General features: G+C 49.6%; 1 protein-coding gene across 1 annotated transcript in view; it reads right to left on the bottom strand.

Annotated features, from left to right (window-relative positions):
- Positions 1-17,356, bottom strand: part of STK11 (serine/threonine kinase 11) — a 149,727-nt gene extending 132,371 nt beyond the window's left edge. Inside the window, exon 1 of the mRNA XM_075352959.1 lies at positions 16,861-17,356. Within this exon, the coding sequence (XP_075209074.1) occupies positions 16,861-17,141 (281 nt within the window). The 5' untranslated portion in view covers positions 17,142-17,356. The remainder of the gene's footprint in view (positions 1-16,860) is intronic.
- Between the last annotated feature and the right edge of the window lie 266 nt (positions 17,357-17,622).

Here is a 17,622-nt window from a genome sequence, read left to right as displayed (position 1 = left end):
ACTAGGTCTTGCCAGGGTGTCTCCTATGTGGAATTTGGCAGTCAACTCTGACGACACTAACCGCTGGCTCAATGGTCAGGCTGCCCACTCCGCTGCTACCTTCCATAACGTGATAATGCTTGAACAACTTATAGAGTAGATGGACCCGGAAATACAAGAATGGGTAGCTGACAGGACGCTCGACACCCGAGAGCAAGCAGCCCGATTAGCTGTAAACTCATCAGTCAATCGACCAACCGATCCAAAGAGGCCCCTCAACCATGGAAGCGTTCACCAGTCTCTCGTGCTGGTCTAACTCACTACACAGCAGAAGCCCCACCAGGATGACTGTTTACAAAAAGGGCCCGTGACTTGCCAAACCCTTGTTACAACACTGTTACAAGTGTGGGTGTCTTGAACACGTAACCAAAGATGATCTTCAAAGCTGGGGCTCCATGCCTGTAGCCCGTCTGCCAGTTTAACCGGTCAACATCTACCGAGACCAGCCATCGGGGTCTGCGGAATACTACCCCCTGAAAAACACCATTAGCTGAGGAAGTGATACCCTGTTCAGAACATACAGCAGGTTGGACACTGTACACTAGCCAACCTCCATTGAAACATCCAGACCGTCAAGGTAGGAACTTACATACACAAGTCAAGGAGCTTACATACACTGGATCTTCCATCACCCTGGTCGGTCCAGATATTCTTCCCCCAGGACATCATTTACCAGGCCAAGTGACCATCTCCCTTGCTGGGGGCCAGTGCTTTAACATTCCTCTGGCACATGTGCAGCTGGACTGGGGAACTGACCAGGGAGAGGTTGAAGTAGGGCTCATGGATGGCCTCCTAACCCCTGTTATTCTTGGAAATGATATAGGACAAGGACTATCCAGCCAGTTTGTCACCGCCATCACCCCCAGCCAAGACAAGCACCATCCTAGCGGATTCTTCTACCAACACAGCCGAAGATAACCCACCTCCTCAATCTTTATGTTTCTCCTCTGAGCCGACAATAGGGAGTACATCTAACCAAACTGTGACCACTGACTAGGGGGTGGGGGATAGATTGTAAGAAGTTTAGGGAAGCTCAACTCACAGACCCCACCTTACAATTTCTCCACAGGGCGGCTGATCACCTGGGGGAGGAAATCAGGGGGAGTTGTTTGGATGGGAGAAAGGTATCATATTGGGAAAAGCCTGCACGCTGCCCAGAGAAAGCCCGTTCTTGTGTACATCAGCTCGTGGTGGCCCAGCAGTACAAATCACAACTCTTGCGCTTGGCTCATGATGTTTCTGCAGCTGGACAATGAGGGTCAAAAAGACCCGGACCCGCCTGCTGCATAGTTTCTTTTGGCCAAGGGTCACTCAAGAAGTGCAGAAATACAGAGCCTCTTGTCCAGTGTGTCAACATAAGGGGGAGCCTCATGTCGTGCCCCGCTCCAACCCATGCCCTTGATAGGAGAAACATTGCAGAGAGTTGCCATTGATTTAATAGGCCACTTAGCCAGCTGCAGCGTAAAAAAAGAAAAAAAAAAAAGAAGAGTTCATCCTCACCCTGGTAGACTTTGCGACCTGTTACCCCGAGGCCGTTGCCTTGTCGTACCATTGATACGGAACATGTGGCTCAAGTTCTACTGGACATCTTCAGTCGAGTAGGGTTTCTGCATAAGGTGTTGACTTACCAGGGGGCCCAGTTCCAAAGCAAGCTGATTCAGATCCTCTCGGAGAAACATGGAGTCCACCCCAAGCGCACCACCCCTTACTACCTTGAAACTAATGGGTGGAGTGAGCGCGTCAACGGAACGCTTAAACAGCTCATTAGCCGGTATGTAGAATCTGAGGGAGGAGACTGGGAGACCAACCTGCAGCAGCTACTTTTTGCATATCAGGAGGTGCCGCAGGACTCCACTCTGTTCTCCCCCTTCGAATTGCTGTATGGCCGAAAAGTACAAGGGCCTATAGAGCGATTACGAGAGTTGGGAGGGCACCTTCCCCGCAGAAGAGGTTCACATACTTGATTATGTTCAAAAGTTTAGGGAAAGGATGAGGCACCTCATGGAGTTAGCCACCGGGAATTTAGAAGTAGCTCAGGGAAGGAAACAACGATGTTACAACCGAACTGCCTGCCTCCGAGAATTTGCCTGTGGACAGAAGATCCTGGTACTAGTACCAGTACGCAAAAACAAGCTGCAAGCCATATGGGCAGGGCCATTCACCATTACCAAGAGATGTGGGAATACTGATTACACTGTCGCCCTGGATCGAGCAGGTGCCCATGAACATACCTATCATGTCAACAGGCTAAAAGCGTATGAGGAAAGAGGTCACTACTCTTAATTTGTTGTCCTGATTTAGATGACCCAGAGATGGACTAAATCTCAGATTTATTAGTGGACTCCAAAGGGAAAATGGGGGTACAGGATGTAACCTTTGGGAACCTGCTTTGTCCATCACAGAAGCGACAGTTAACAGACCTGCTCGGAACATATGAATCCTGAGTTGGCCTAGTCAAACACCCCTGGTTGAATATCATGTCAATACGGGTGACGCCGCCAGTGTTGGCAATGATGAAGACTGTGGGGGATAACATGTTAAATATGGGTGTCATAGTTCCTTCCCAAAGTCCATAGGCTGCCAGTGTGGTATTGGTGTCCAATAAGGACAAGAGTACTCGCTTCTGTCTAGACTAAAGACTACTCAATGAGGTCACTGTTACAGATGCCTACCACATGCCTCGACTGGATGAACTACTAGACAGGTTAGGGGGATCTCTGTTCTTATCTACCCTCGATCTGAGCAAGGGATACTGACAAATCCCACTCACGAAAGAGGCTCAAGAAAAATCTGCATTTATAACCCCTTTTGGCCTGTATGAGTTCATCAGCATGCCATTTGGGATGAAGAATGCCCCAGCTAACCTTCCAAAGGATGGTGGGCCAGTTACTAGAGGGATATCGGGATTATGCCCAGGCCTACTTGGATGACATCGCTATCTACAGCGACACCTGGGAAGCACATCTTCAACACGTACCCTACTTTCTGCAGAACATGGCCGAAGCCCAACTCACCATCCAACCTGACAAGTGCCAAATGGGGATGGCCGAGGTGCTATACCTGGGACATCAAGTAGGAAACGGATGCATTCATCCAGAACCTGCAAAAGTAAAAGCTATTACCCAGTGTCTCCGCCCTGCCAAAAGGAAGTCCGTGCATTCTTAGCAACCGCAAACTATTATATGAAGGTTATGGCCAATTACAGTACCGTAGCCAAACCCCTCACCAACCACACAACCAAAAAGTATGCCCGTAACCTCATCTGGACCCCAGCCTGTGAATCTGCATTCCTCCAGTTGAAAAGTCAACTAGCCCAAAGCCCAGTTCTGACCGCTTTTAACTTCCACCGACGGTTCATTGTCCAAACAGATGCATCGGACACAGGACTAGGAGCTGTACTTAACTAAGTGGGGGCCAACGGTCAGGAACATCCAATAGCCTCTCTCTCCCGGAAACTGTTAGACCGAGAGAGGGCCTACATCACAATAAAAAAAAGAATGTAGTGAATCCTGATCGTGGGCACATACCCTAACTGCGCGCTGCAGTAAGATGCAGCCAATTCAGAAAGAGGCGTGTGCTTGTTAATTTTGGAGCATCCTTCATCTGTGGTGTGACTCTGCCAGAAATGTTGCTCCTGGATTACATTTCTGATGTAATTGTACGGCACCTTAATGAATTAGTTTGGTGCGCTTTTGTAAAAGTGGGTGAAACTGGCCAGGAAAGGCGTAAAAGCTCCAAAATTCACCAACTATGCACTTCTTGTAGTTGTATAAAAGTGTTACGGCTTTTCAAGTTGTTTTATGCCAAACTTTTGACAAAAACATTTTGATGAATTAAGTTCTAAAAATTCATATAATGCACACTGCTACAGAATGGTTGTGCGTATGAGCCTAAAGGCCACTTTACACGCAACGACATCGCTAACAAGATATTGCTGGGGTCATGGAATCCGTGACACACATCCGGCCTCGTTAGCGATGTCGTTGCGTGTGACACCTACGAGTAACGGCTAACGATCCGAAAAACGGCAAAATTGTTGATACATCGTTCCTTTCCCAAATATCGTTGCTCATTTTGGACACAGGTTGTTCGTCGTTCCTGAGGCAGCACACATCGCTACGTGTGGCACCCCGGGAACAACGAACAACAGCGTTCCTGCGTCCTCCGGCAACGAGGTTGGAGTGACGTGAATGCGGCTGGTCTCCGCCCCTCCGCTTCTATTGGTGGCCTGCTGTGTGACGTCGCTGTGATGTCGCACGAACCTCCCCCTTAAAAAAAAAAAAAAAAAAAAGTGTTCGCCGGCCACAGCAACATCGTTAGGAAGGTATGCGCGTGTGATGCGTACTAGCGATATTATTCGCCACATGCAGCAATTTGTCCGGGACGCACGCACGACGGGGGCGGGTGCAACCGCTAGCGATGTCGCAGCATGTAAAGCGGCCTTTAACACTTGCATTCCCGCTGTATAATATGTGCACATGCTGAGTATTTGGTTGCAGAAATTTCTGCACTGAATCTACACCTCTTAGCAGAAAAAAACCGCTTGTTTTTGCAATGATTTGACGCATTTTTTTGCATGTATTTTCTATGCATTCTGCAGTATAAAACCGCTGAATGAATGGACAGATTTCTTTCTGCACCAAATCTGCAAGGGAAAAAAAAAGCAAAATGTGCACAAAACTTCAGGATTCTCATGGACTTTGCTGGCATAAGGACAGGAATGCAATTTTGTGGCAAATCTGCACTAAAAAACGCATTAAAAACCGAGATACAAACGCAGTGTGCACACACCCTAGCTAACCACGCTGCCTCTTCAAGTTCCATTAAGGCTGGAGTCACACTTGCGATTAACTCGCACGAGCGCAATGCAAGAAAATCTCGCATTGTACACGGAACAATGTTAAATTATTGAGGCTGCTCCCATCTGCTAGTTTTTTTTCTCAGTCCAAATCGGACTGAGGAAAAAAAAAACGCAGCATGCTGCGTTTTGGTGAGTTTCACGTGCGAGTCACTCCAATAAAAGTCTATGGGTGCGTGAAAAAAAAAAAAAAAAATACATTTATCGCATGTTGCAGAAAACACTGGAAATGAGTGAGGTCTGTCGATCTCTATCTCTGTCAGTCGGTCTCTTTCTCTGTCGGTCGCTCTGTCTCCCTGTCGTCGGTCGGTCTCTTTCTTTCTCGATGTCTCTAGCTCTCTGTCCATGTTGGTCTCTCCCTCTCCCCCCCCCCTCATACTCACCGATCCCCGATCACCTGCGCGGCTGTCACAAAGCTCCGGCGGCTTTTCCTCTTTTGAAAAAGCTGGCCGCTCATTATTCCATCACGTATTCACTGCTTTCCCCGCCCACGATTGGTTGCAGTCGGACACGCCCCCACGTTGAGTGACAGCTGTCTAACTGCAACCAATCAGAACTGCCTGTGGGCGGGTCTATATCGTGCAGTAAATTAAATAAATAAGTAATTAATAAAAAACGGCGTGCGGTTCCCCCCAAATTTCATACCACCCAGGGTAAAGCCTCAGAAGCCTACATCAGAAGCTGACAGAGAGCGGTCACAGACCACGACTGCTCTCTGTCAGCTCCCTGCAGCGACTGAAGTGAGTCGCGCTACCAGCGATGACGTCACTCAGGTTACCCGTGGCCACAGATCTCAGCAGGAGGACTTCTGCTGTGGCCGCGGGTAACCTCAGTGATGGCACCGCTGATAGCGCAGATCACTTCAGTCACTCAGGGGGATTTGCGGTCACCGGTGAGACGTTCACCTGTGACCGAAAATCAAGCCATGACACACAGAGAGCCGCGGGATGACAATGAAGTCGGGTGAAGTTGCGGCCATGTAGCAGAGCTGAATGGCAGATGACATAGCCGCTGAGAATAAAATACGGATCACACACGGATTGTACATGGACTACAATCATGTGGAGGGAGAAAAAAAAAAATCACAGAATCGTATTGCACAATGATCATACACTTACCAAGACTGGCCTAATGTAGAATGTTTTAAGCGCGACCCTGATGGTAGCAAAATCTTACTGATGACTGAAGTGCTAAAAATGTCAGGAGCTTTAGTAGCTTTGTCTTAACTATTGGGTATCACTCAAATTCTCTACAGTCAATAGAGGAAAGCAGAAAAACCTGCAATAATAATGACATGATCAGTGGCTGCAAAATTAATACTTCCAATCGATCGAAAATTGTCATGAAAATTTAGAAAATGCTAACATGTGTCAGCTCCAGGCAAATTGTGCCTGTGGGCCACATCCAGCCCATTGTCCCATAGACAGGGACAGCCAAGTGGGCACAGAAAACAAGTGCTGAACTGTTGCTCCACAATTCTAGGCCACAGTGTGTACCTGAACTGCGTAGATGCACAATGGCGAGGGGAGCAAACAAGACGTCACACGCTGTGCGCTCCTGTCTGCAGGCGCTCGTCAATGTGTGTCCGATAGCTACTTCTACACTACCTGAAAAACCCAACAAGACAATGCACACCCGTGCTGTCAGTAGTCCATAGTGATTACCTGCAGCCTGAGAATAAAGGCCACTCCATGGTAAGCAGCCATGTAACCACATTGATTCCTCATTCAATGGCTAAAATACATTTCAGCTCTCCCAAAGTTTGCTTCTGGAACAGGAGAAGCACTGTATTCCAGAACCGAAATTTGGGCCTCTTGAAAAGATATTTGAGACTTGTGCACATGTAACACACTTGATCCATGAACTTGGAAAGTACTTTCATTACAAATGCAAGGATCCACATTTTCATGAAGTCCAAAAATCTTTTATAACAAATAGAAATATACACTTCAATTACATAACGATAACGTGTAAACCCACCCTTGGGCCCGTTTCACACGTCAGTGAAAAACAGTGACGTAAAACAGTGTAAAACACGCACATGTCCCTGCGTGTGCCGTGATTCACGGCACACGTGAATTGTCTAAGGCTATGTGCGCACTTACCGGATTTTGCCGCGGATTTTCTGCGGTTTTGCTGCATGTTTCGCTGCAGAAAATGTTCCTAACATCTCTGCAGTGAATCACAAGCAAATCCTATGGAGAAAAAAAAATCCTGTGCGCACTGGGCGGAATTTGACAGCTGCATGTTTTGCTGCGGGAATCCCGCAGCAAAAACAAGTGCATGTCACTTCTTTTCCGCACACCGCTGCGGGATTTCACTCCATTGACTCCAATGTTAATCGTGAAATCCCGCAGGGAATAACGCAGGCAGCAAATTCTGTGCGGTTCACTGCGTTTTCCTGCGTTATTCCCTGCGGTAATTCGCGGTTTACCTCCGGTAATGTACATCGCCTGTCTGCGGTTTGCAGGGAAGTGATGTCATTACAGGAAGAGGAAGCAAAGCAGAGAGTAAACACAAACACATCACAGACACAGACACATCACAGACATAGAACACAGACACAGACACATAGAAAGAAAACGGAAATATAGAAAACAAAGAACGTGGGCTCCGCTGCATATTTACCGTCCAGCCGAGGTAAGCACACAGCGGCGGCCCGGTATTCTCAGGCTGGGGAGGGAGAGGGGCAGGGATAATGTCCCCCGCCTCACTCCCCCTCCGGCAGCCGAGAATATCAGCCGCAGCTGCCCCGGGACTGTCGCATGCATTATGCAGCAGCACCGGTGTGTCCTCGGCTCTTCTTGCTGCCGTGTAGCAGTGGCAGCAAGGTAATACAAGGGGTTAATGATGGTGGGGGACCACCGCCATTAACTCCAGGCTTGATCATGGCAGCGTCTATGTGACAGCTGACATGATCAACCCGTAAGTAAAGTGAAAAAAACACAGACACCGAAAAATCCTTTATTTTAAATAAAACAAACAAGCCTCGTTCACCATTTTATTAACCCCTCCCGCACCAAAGCTCCGGCATAATCCACCGCTCCGGCGTAATCCACAGGTCCTGCGCTGCTTCCATCCAGCCGCGACTGTCACAGACACAGCGCTGAATGAAAGCAGCAGACAGCAGAGGTAATTACCGGTCATTTCCCACGGCCGGTAATGTGAACTCACTGCCGACCGTGGGAAATGCAGCGATCTGTCATCTATCTATCCCTCTGTCTATCTACTATCTGAGAATTAAATGTTTTTTTTTTTTTTTTTTTTTCAATGTGCTTTATTGCATTGAATGCAATAAAGCACATCCCAACCCGCACGCGGCAAAACCGCGGCAATACCGCGAATAATACCGCGGTAAAACCGCATGTGGTTTTCGGATGCGGTTTCCCGCGGTTTTTTATCGCGGGTGCGGTAATCTTTGAGAGCATGCGGAATTTTCTCAAGAAAATTCCATTTCCCAGTGCGCACAAGGCCTAAGTGCAATCCGGGCTCCGTTCTCCGTGGCCCGTGATTGCACTTAGCAATCAACTCACCTGTGCCCGCTCCCGCTGTCCATGGTGCTGATCGCTCCCGCGGTGCAGCATCCGGCCGGTGGTGACCCCCGCAGCAGCTGCTTCCGGGTCGGCTGTGTCGTGCATCATTAAGATGCACGACAGTAATCAGTTGGCTTAGAAGCAGCAGGGAGAACGGGCTGCAGAGGACATCGCTGGACGCCGGGTGAGTTAAAATGTTAATTATTTTAAATGAACGTTTTTTTCTGGCACGTGTTTCACGGACCACACCACTGCGTGGTCCGTGGGACATCAGTGATGCCAGAAAAAAAATGGACATGTCTCCGTGCGGCAATCACGCACACGCTGGTACGCCGCACGGAGACACGTGCAGTGAAAAATCACTGACGTGTGAGCAGACCCATTCATTATAATGGGTCTGCGTATGTCAGTGATTCTGGTACGTTTAAAAAAAAAAAAAAAAAAAAAAAAAAAAAGCACAAACGTCCTAGAATCACTGACGTGTGAAAGGGGCCTTAAAGGGATTGTCCTTTAACAATTACCCATTTAAATGCCCCCAGACTGATGTTATCAAATAAAAAACTGATGTACTTGCATGTTTTGGCCATGCTGAGCCTTCTGTTCCCTACGGTTCTGGTGACAGCCAAAAAGGTCACGTAGCGGCTGCAGAAGTCACAGGACCGACTGGGGACATTGGACTCAGAGCAGCCAAACAGCACAAGAGGTAACATTACATTATCCTAATATAGGGTTCAAGTAAGGGTACTGTTTCACTTGCGCATAGCTCCTGATACGAGAGCATCGGAAGCGATATGCTAATGTTGTAAGAGTCAGCCGAGGGTCATGCAATGGTGATGTGATCGAGTCACAGCTGTGGAGAAGAGTGAGGGAGCACTTACTCCCCATCTCCTCCGTGGCCTGGCTCTTTGTATATCACACTGCACTCGAATTACGTGCGAGTGCAGTGCGATGTTTCACACGCTCCCATTGACTTGTATGGGGGGTGTGAGCCGGGAATCGCTGCCAAACGCAGCATGCTGGTATTCATTCCGTATGCCGCTGTGGCATGAGAAATCTATCGCAGATGGACACTGCCCCATAGTTTTGCACTGGTGCAAGTGCAGTCCAATGTTTTATCGGATTACACTCGTCCGTGCAAGACACAAGTGGAACCGAGGCCTAACCCAGTCTAGCGTTGCCTCGCCAATGCTCTCCCAGCCTTTGTTTACTGGCTTCAGTGGTGGCAGCACAACTAGAGACGAGCAAAAAGTTCAGGGTTCGTACTAGACACGGGACGGGGTATCCAGAACTCAAACTCAACCACAGACTTTATATTAAAAAAAAAAATTAAAATTGGGCGCTGTTTGTATGCTAATGTAATGTGTTGAAAGGCTACAGAGCAGCCAATCAACAAGCTTTATTGCACGAGGAAGATGCTTGTATGCTTTTGTAAAGAAAATAAAAAATGACGTGGAGTCCCCCATATTTTTGATAAACAGCACAGGTAAACCAGACAAACTATTTTTACCTGTGTGTCTGTGTTTTTTAACTGTATACTTGTGAGATTAGTAACAGGGGTGTCTGATGTACTGTATTAATAACCCATGAGCTTCATGCCAGCTGTTAATTCACAGGTGATATCAACCCCAAAAGTATTACCCCAATTGCCGTTGCACTAGCTGGAACAGCTGCGGGCTGTATGTTTAGGCTGGGGAGGGCCAAATAACCATGACCCTTCCCACCCTAATACAAACCTGCAGCTGTCTGCTTAACCATGGCTGGTTATCAACAATAGCGTGGACCCCACACAGTTTATTTAAAAAAAGTGGTGTGGGGGCCCCGGACATTTTTGATAACCAACCATGGTAAAGTAGACAGATGAGGGCCGCAGCGACCAGTTGTCTGCTTTACCTGTGCTGGTCATCAAAAGTAGAGGGGACCCCTTATAAAAACATTAAGAAAAATGTTTTACTTATTCCTTATCCCATTTGTTTGCAGGTCAATTACCCCCATTTTGCTTCCTTAGAAATTGACATCTAATTTTACTATTTTAACCCAGTGCAGGCCATTGGGGTTCAGAAATCTATAGCCAAAAAACACACCAGTCTTTAGTTGTAGACTAAAGGGGTTTCCGTAAAAAATTGCATGTGTCCATTGGATTGTACTGCATGAAACCAATGAATTGAGCAGTTACTACCTTCCCCTGCTCCAATGTTTGTACACTGGCTGCATTGGTGACGTCACGCCTAAGAGTAAGGGGTACTTTGCACGCTGCAACATCGCTAGCCGATTGTAGCGATGCCGAGCGCGATAGTCCCCGCCCCCAGATGCGATATCTTGTGATAGCTGCCGTAGCGAACATTATCGCTACGGCAGCTTCACACGCACTTACCTGCCCTGTGACGTCACACTGCCCAGCGACCCGCCTCCTTCCTAAGGGGACGGGTCGTGCGACATCACAGCGACATCACATGGCCAATAGAAGCGGAGGGGCGGAGATGAGCGGGACGTAAACATCCCGCCCACCTCCTTCCTTCCTCATTGCCGGTGGACGAAAGTAAGGAGATGTTCCTCGCTCCTGCGGCTTCATACACAGCGATGTGTGCTGCCGCAGGATCGAGGAACAACATCGTACCTGTCGCTGCAGCGAAATTATGGAAATGACCGACACTACAAAGATCACCAATTTACGACGCTTTTGTGATCGTTTATCAGTGCATCTAGGCTTTACACGTTGCGACGTCGTTACTGGCGCCGGATGTGCGTCACTTTCGATTTGACCCCGACGAGATTGCAGTAGCGATGTCGCAACGTGCAAAGTACCCCTTAGTTCTCCCCACCACAAGAACAATCCCAATGTCTCATATAGCCGTTTTTAAAAAATTAATTGGTTACCCATACTAAAATTCATACATCTGCCAAGCACTGAACAATACTTTCTTGCAGCAGCAATGGTTCAGGAATTTTCAGTAGATGATCAAGCTGGTACATCTTTTCCACTGCAGTAGGGAGAGGCATATCTGGGGGGGGGTGCTCGAGGGGCATCTGCCAAGGGCGCATCTGTCAGGCTGCCTGATGCGGCGCTGTGAAAGTCTCCCTGGCAGATGCGTTTGCCGCCCTGTAGTGGGAACCGCCATTCTCTGAGCGCAGCTGTCAAAGCTGAATGCCGCACTCATAGAAACTACAGCACACCGGGTCCCACTGATCAATTGTCCTTGTCTCTTTCAGAGGCGAGGACAATTGAAGCGGTGACCGCCGGCGCTGACTTCCAGGTCAGAGAGACGGCTGTAGTGTGATCAGGTCAGCTGGTCACACTGCTGACCCAGAAGTCAGGGCCGCAGAGCAGAGGCTGCAGAGAGCTCTGATGATCAGCTCCACTAGTGGAGCTGAACACACCAGAAAGAAACAATATGGGGAGGGGTATCTGTGGACACAGTATTGGGGGACAGAGGGTGGGGAGGGGGCAATATTTCTAGACACAGTATGGTGGGGGGAAAGAGAGAGAACTGTGGACACAGTATGGGGGGAGAGAGGGTGGAGAGGGGGCAGTATCTATAGACACAGTATGGGGGAGAGAGGGTGGAGAGGGGGCAGTATTTATAGACACAGTATGGGGGAGAGAGGGTGAGAGGGGGCAGTATCTATAGACACAGTGTGGTGGGAAGAAAGGATGGGGAGAGGAAAGGATCTTTGGACACAATATGGTGTGAGAGAGGGTTAGGGGTTTTGTATACAGACATAGTATGTGGAGCGAATGGGGGAATGTATACGAACGTAGTATGGGGAGCAAAACAGAAAAAATAAATTTTGAGGACACAGAGTGACCTGGTATGAGGAGCAAGTGGGCAGGATGGAGAGTGAGGGGGAAAAGTATATGGACACACAGGAGGTAGTGAGGAGACACTAATGGATGAGAAAAATGTGGGGGGGGGGGTACAGAATAGAGACTGGGTAGTGGAGGGGGGGTGGTATGGAGAGGGGGCAGAATGGGAGGACAGTGTGAGGCCATAGCGAGGAGGGGGTGGGATTAGAGAGCACAGTATCAAGATTGGGCAGGATAGAGGACACAATGTAAAAGGACAGTGTGAAGAGTGGGCTCAGTATGGAAAGGAGAGGGCAGTGTGGAGGGCACGTACCGTAAAAGAAACAGTGTGTGGGTCATATTTTGTGCAGAGAACACAGTGAGGGGCCATTATTTATTCTGGGGCACAGTGTAGGGCAGATATTTTTAAATAGAAGTATTATAATCATTCTGCTATTTTAGGGGCATTGTGTCGGTATGTGCTGCAGAAGACCGGAGAAGATGGACATCTACAGAGACGAGCTGTGAATGTGAAAAGTCATCAAGGCGTCTGGCAAGATGAAGAATAGAAAGAAACGACTCAGAGACAAAGTCATCCATAAAAGGTACCTGAATGTAAATGTTTATTTGTGATACTGACTATGTCTCACCATTAGGCCTCGGTCCCACTTGTGCATTGCTTCTGATGTGAGCACAATGGGACCCCCAATGATTAGCTGTTCTTGGTGCAGGTGGCCGGAAATGAAACTGAATCCTAGTCCTGGGTGCCGGAGAGCCTAGATACACCTCTGGCTGTAGGTAATCAGTGCCTTATGTGACAAGCAGTGGGTGGCAGTTCCTTCACTGATAAGATGTCACTAATGTTGAAATTGTCAATTAGGCCTCAGCAATTGTTACAGTGCGAGCACCTATCTCCTGCAAACTATTCACTCTAAGGGTACCTTCACACTTAGCGATGCAGCAGCGATCCGACCAGCGATCTGACCTGGTCAGGATCGCTGCTGCATCGCTACATGGTCGCTGGTGAGCTGTCAAACAGGCAGATCTCACCAGCGACCAGTGACCAGCCCCCAGCCAGCAGCGACGTGCAAGCGACGCTGCGCTTGCACGGAGCCGGCGTCTGGAAGCTGCGGAGACTGGTAACTAAGGTAAACATCGGGTATGGTTACCCGATGCTTACATTAGTTACCAGCGCACACCGCTTAGCTGTGTGTGCAGGGAGCAGGGAGCCGCGCACACTGAGCGCTGGCTCCTTGCTCTCCTAGCTGCTGTACACATCGGGTTAATTAACCCGATGTGTACAGCAGCTACATGTGCAGAGAGCCGGAGCCGGCAGCACAGGCAGCGTGAGAGCTGCGGAGGCTGGTAACTAAGGTAAATATCGGGTAACCACCTTGGTTACCCGATGTTTATCTTGGTTACAAGCTTACCTCAGCTGTCAGACGCCGGCTCCTGCTCCCTGCTCGCTTCATTTGTCGCTCTCTCGCTGTCACACACAGCGATCTGTGTGTCACAGCGGGAGAGCGCCTTTGAAGAAAACGAACCAGGGCTGTGTGTAACGAGCAGCGATCTCGCAGCAGGGGCCAGATCGCTGCTCATTGTCACACACAGCGAGATCGCTAATGAGGTCACTGCTGCGTCACAAAAAGCGTGACTCAGCAGCGATCTCGGCAGTGAGCTCGCTGTGTGTGAAGCACCCCTAATGGACGCGTCCATTCCCAACCCCAAAATCTCCACCTACAGTGATATTCACATCAGGATCCCACTATGCAATCACTGAAGAGTTGGGAGTATAGCAGCCGCCACAGACCAGCTGAGCTGGGAGAGCCGCCGTTCTGAGCACTGGCAAAGCTGGGTCACATCCTGACCACACTAGAGGGCAATTCCGCTCCTGGCAGGAGATAGAAGACAGGGCTGACCATCTCACAGTAATAGTCATGGGCCTATAGAAGCTGGGTCACATCCTGACCACACTAGAGGGCAATGCCGCTCCTGGCAGGAGATAGAAGACAGGGCTGACCATCTCACAGTAATAGTCATGGGCCTATAGAAGCTGGGTCACATCCTGACCACACTAGAGGGCAATGCCGCTCCTGGCAGGAGATAGAAGACAGGGCTGACCATCTCACAGTAATAGTCATGGGCCTATAGAAGCTGGGTCACATCCTGACCACACTAGAGGGCAATGCCGCTCCTGGCAAGAGATAGAAGACAGGGCTGACCATCTCACAGTAATAGTCATGGGCCTATAGAAGCTGGGTCACATCCTGACCACACTAGAGGGCAATGCCGCTCCTGGCAGGAGATAGAAGACAGGGCTGACCATCTCACAGTAATAGTCATGGGCCTATAGAAGCTGGGTCACATCCTGACCACACTAGAGGGCAATGCCGCTCCTGGCAGGAGATAGAAGACAGGGCTGACCATCTCACAGTAATAGTCATGGGCCTATAGAAGCTGGGTCACATCCTGACCACACTAGAGGGCAATGCCGCTCCTGGCAGGAGATAGAAGACAGGGCTGACCATCTCACAGTAATAGTCATGGGCCTATAGAAGCTGGGTCACATCCTGACCACACTAGAGGGCAATGCCGCTCCTGGCAGGAGATAGAAGACAGGGCTGACCATCTCACAGTAATAGTCATGGGCCTATAGAAGCTGGGTCACATCCTGACCACACTAGAGGGCAATGCCGCTCCTGGCAGGAGATAGAAGACAGGGCTGACCATCTCACAGTAATAGTCATGGGCCTATAGAAGCTGGGTCACATCCTGACCACACTAGAGGGCAATGCCGCTCCTGGCAGGAGATAGAAGACAGGGCTGACCATCTCACAGTAATAGTCATGGGCCTATAGAAGCTGGGTCACATCCTGACCACACTAGAGGGCAATGCCGCTCCTGGCAGGAGATAGAAGACAGGGCTGACCATCTCACAGTAATAGTCATGGGCCTATAGAAGCTGGGTCACATCCTGACCACACTAGAGGGCAATGCCGCTCCTGGCAGGAGATAGAAGAAAGGGCTGACCATCTCACAGTAATAGTCATGGGCCTAAAGAAGCTGGGTCACATCCTGACCACACTAGAGGGCAATGCCGCTCCTGGCAGGAGATAGAAGTAAGGGCTGAGGATCTCACAGTAATAGTCATGGGCCTATAGAAGCTGGGTCACATCCTGACCACACTAGAGGGCAATGCCGCTCCTGGCAGGAGATAGAAGTAAGGGCTGAGGATCTCACAGTAATAGTCATGGGCCTAAAGAAGCTGGGTCACATCCTGACCACACTAGAGGGCAATGCCGCTCCTGGCAGGAGATAGAAGTAAGGGCTGAGGATCTCACAGTAATAGTCATGGGCCTATAGAAGCTGGGTCACATCCTGACCACACTAGAGGGCAATGCCGCTCCTGGCAGGAGATAGAAGACAGGGCTGACCATCTCACAGTAATAGTCATGGGCCTATAGAAGCTGGGTCACATCCTGACCACACTAGAGGGCAATGCCGCTCCTGGCAGGAGATAGAAGACAGGGCTGACCATCTCACAGTAATAGTCATGGGCCTATAGAAGCTGGGTCACATCCTGACCACACTAGAGGGCAATGCCGCTCCTGGCAGGAGATAGAAGACAGGGCTGACCATCTCACAGTAATAGTCATGGGCCTATAGAAGCTGGGTCACATCCTGACCACACTAGAGGGCAATGCCGCTCCTGGCAGGAGATAGAAGACAGGGCTGACCATCTCACAGTAATAGTCATGGGCCTATAGAAGCTGGGTCACATCCTGACCACACTAGAGGGCAATGCCGCTCCTGGCAGGAGATAGAAGAAAGGGCTGACCATCTCACAGTAATAGTCATGGGCCTAAAGAAGCTGGGTCACATCCTGACCACACTAGAGGGCAATGCCGCTCCTGGCAGGAGATAGAAGTAAGGGCTGAGGATCTCACAGTAATAGTCATGGGCCTATAGAAGCTGGGTCACATCCTGACCACACTAGAGGGCAATGCCGCTCCTGGCAGGAGATAGAAGTAAGGGCTGAGGATCTCACAGTAATAGTCATGGGCCTATAGAAGCTGGGTCACATCCTGACCACACTAGAGGGCAATGCCGCTCCTGGCAGGAGATAGAAGTAAGGGCTGAGGATCTCACAGTAATAGTCATGGGCCTAAAGAAGCTGGGTCACATCCTGACCACACTAGAGGGCAATGCCGCTCCTGGCAGGAGATAGAAGTAAGGGCTGAGGATCTCACAGTAATAGTCATGGGCCTAAAGAAGCTGGGTCACATCCTGACCACACTAGAGGGCAATTCCGCTCCTGGCAGGAGATAGAAGACAGGGCTGACCATCTCACAGTAATAGTCATGGGCCTATAGAAGCTGGGTCACATCCTGACCACACTAGAGGGCAATGCCGCTCCTGGCAGGAGATAGAAGTAAGGGCTGAGGATCTCACAGTAATAGTCATGGGCCTATAGTTAGTTCAAAGTTTAAAGGGTTTGTCTAGGATTTAAAAACAAACTGTGGATAATCAACGTCTGCAATGTCCAGAGCTCCAGCGCTGCTGCCCCCAGAGTGTGGCTTCCCTGTGCTGGGATTGGCTGCAGCGGTCACATACATGTGGAAGCAGGTCCCCCCTTCTGACACACTTACTTCTTGACGTTCGCCTCCCCGTTCGGGATTCTCCGCAGCTTCTTCTTTTTCAGGATCTTCACAGCCCGGCGGCACAGGGTGTCCGAGTCCAGCATCTCCTTCACCTTCCCGTACGAGCCCTCCCCCAGCAGGTCTCCCATCAGGTACTTGCCCACCAACTTCGCACGTTTCCGGCGCGGCTGGTAGATAACCTCCGTGGAGTCAATGCGGTGGATGAACGTGTCCATTCCCACTGCCAGGTCCGGTAAGAAGCCAATGTCCTGATTCTCCTCTTCATCCATACTGGGCTGGCACAAGCCTGACCCTTCCAGGAGTGGCACAGCTTAGAGCAATGTTGTCACTGGAAGTCACGCCCTGACAGCCCCGGAGACTCCCGGGACCACCGGTGGCCGAGGTGACACGGCGCAGGAAGGCCACTCACCCCCGGACTACACCACCCAGGGACTTCAGCTGGAGGAGCATTACGGTGGATGCTACATCCTAGTGAGCGAAAGGACCTTTGATGATGTCATGATCAGGTGATCAGTCACATGTGTGGGATGGGCCAAACAGAGAGGTGTGCTGCTGCTATAGTGGCTGGATGTGTCGCTCATGTGCTGGGTGACAGCTAGTCTGGAGACAACTGACATACAGTGCATACGCTTATTTCACATGCCTATATAGCGCTATTAATTCCCCAGCACTTTACAGGCACTATCATTTTATATATATATATATATATATATATATATATATATATATATATATATATATATATATATA

The sequence above is a fragment of the Anomaloglossus baeobatrachus genome, chromosome 1 (genome assembly GCF_048569485.1).
Source record: "Anomaloglossus baeobatrachus isolate aAnoBae1 chromosome 1, aAnoBae1.hap1, whole genome shotgun sequence".
In the NCBI taxonomy this organism is placed as follows: Eukaryota; Metazoa; Chordata; class Amphibia; order Anura; family Aromobatidae; genus Anomaloglossus; species Anomaloglossus baeobatrachus.
This window is presented reverse-complemented; position numbering and strand designations above follow the sequence as displayed.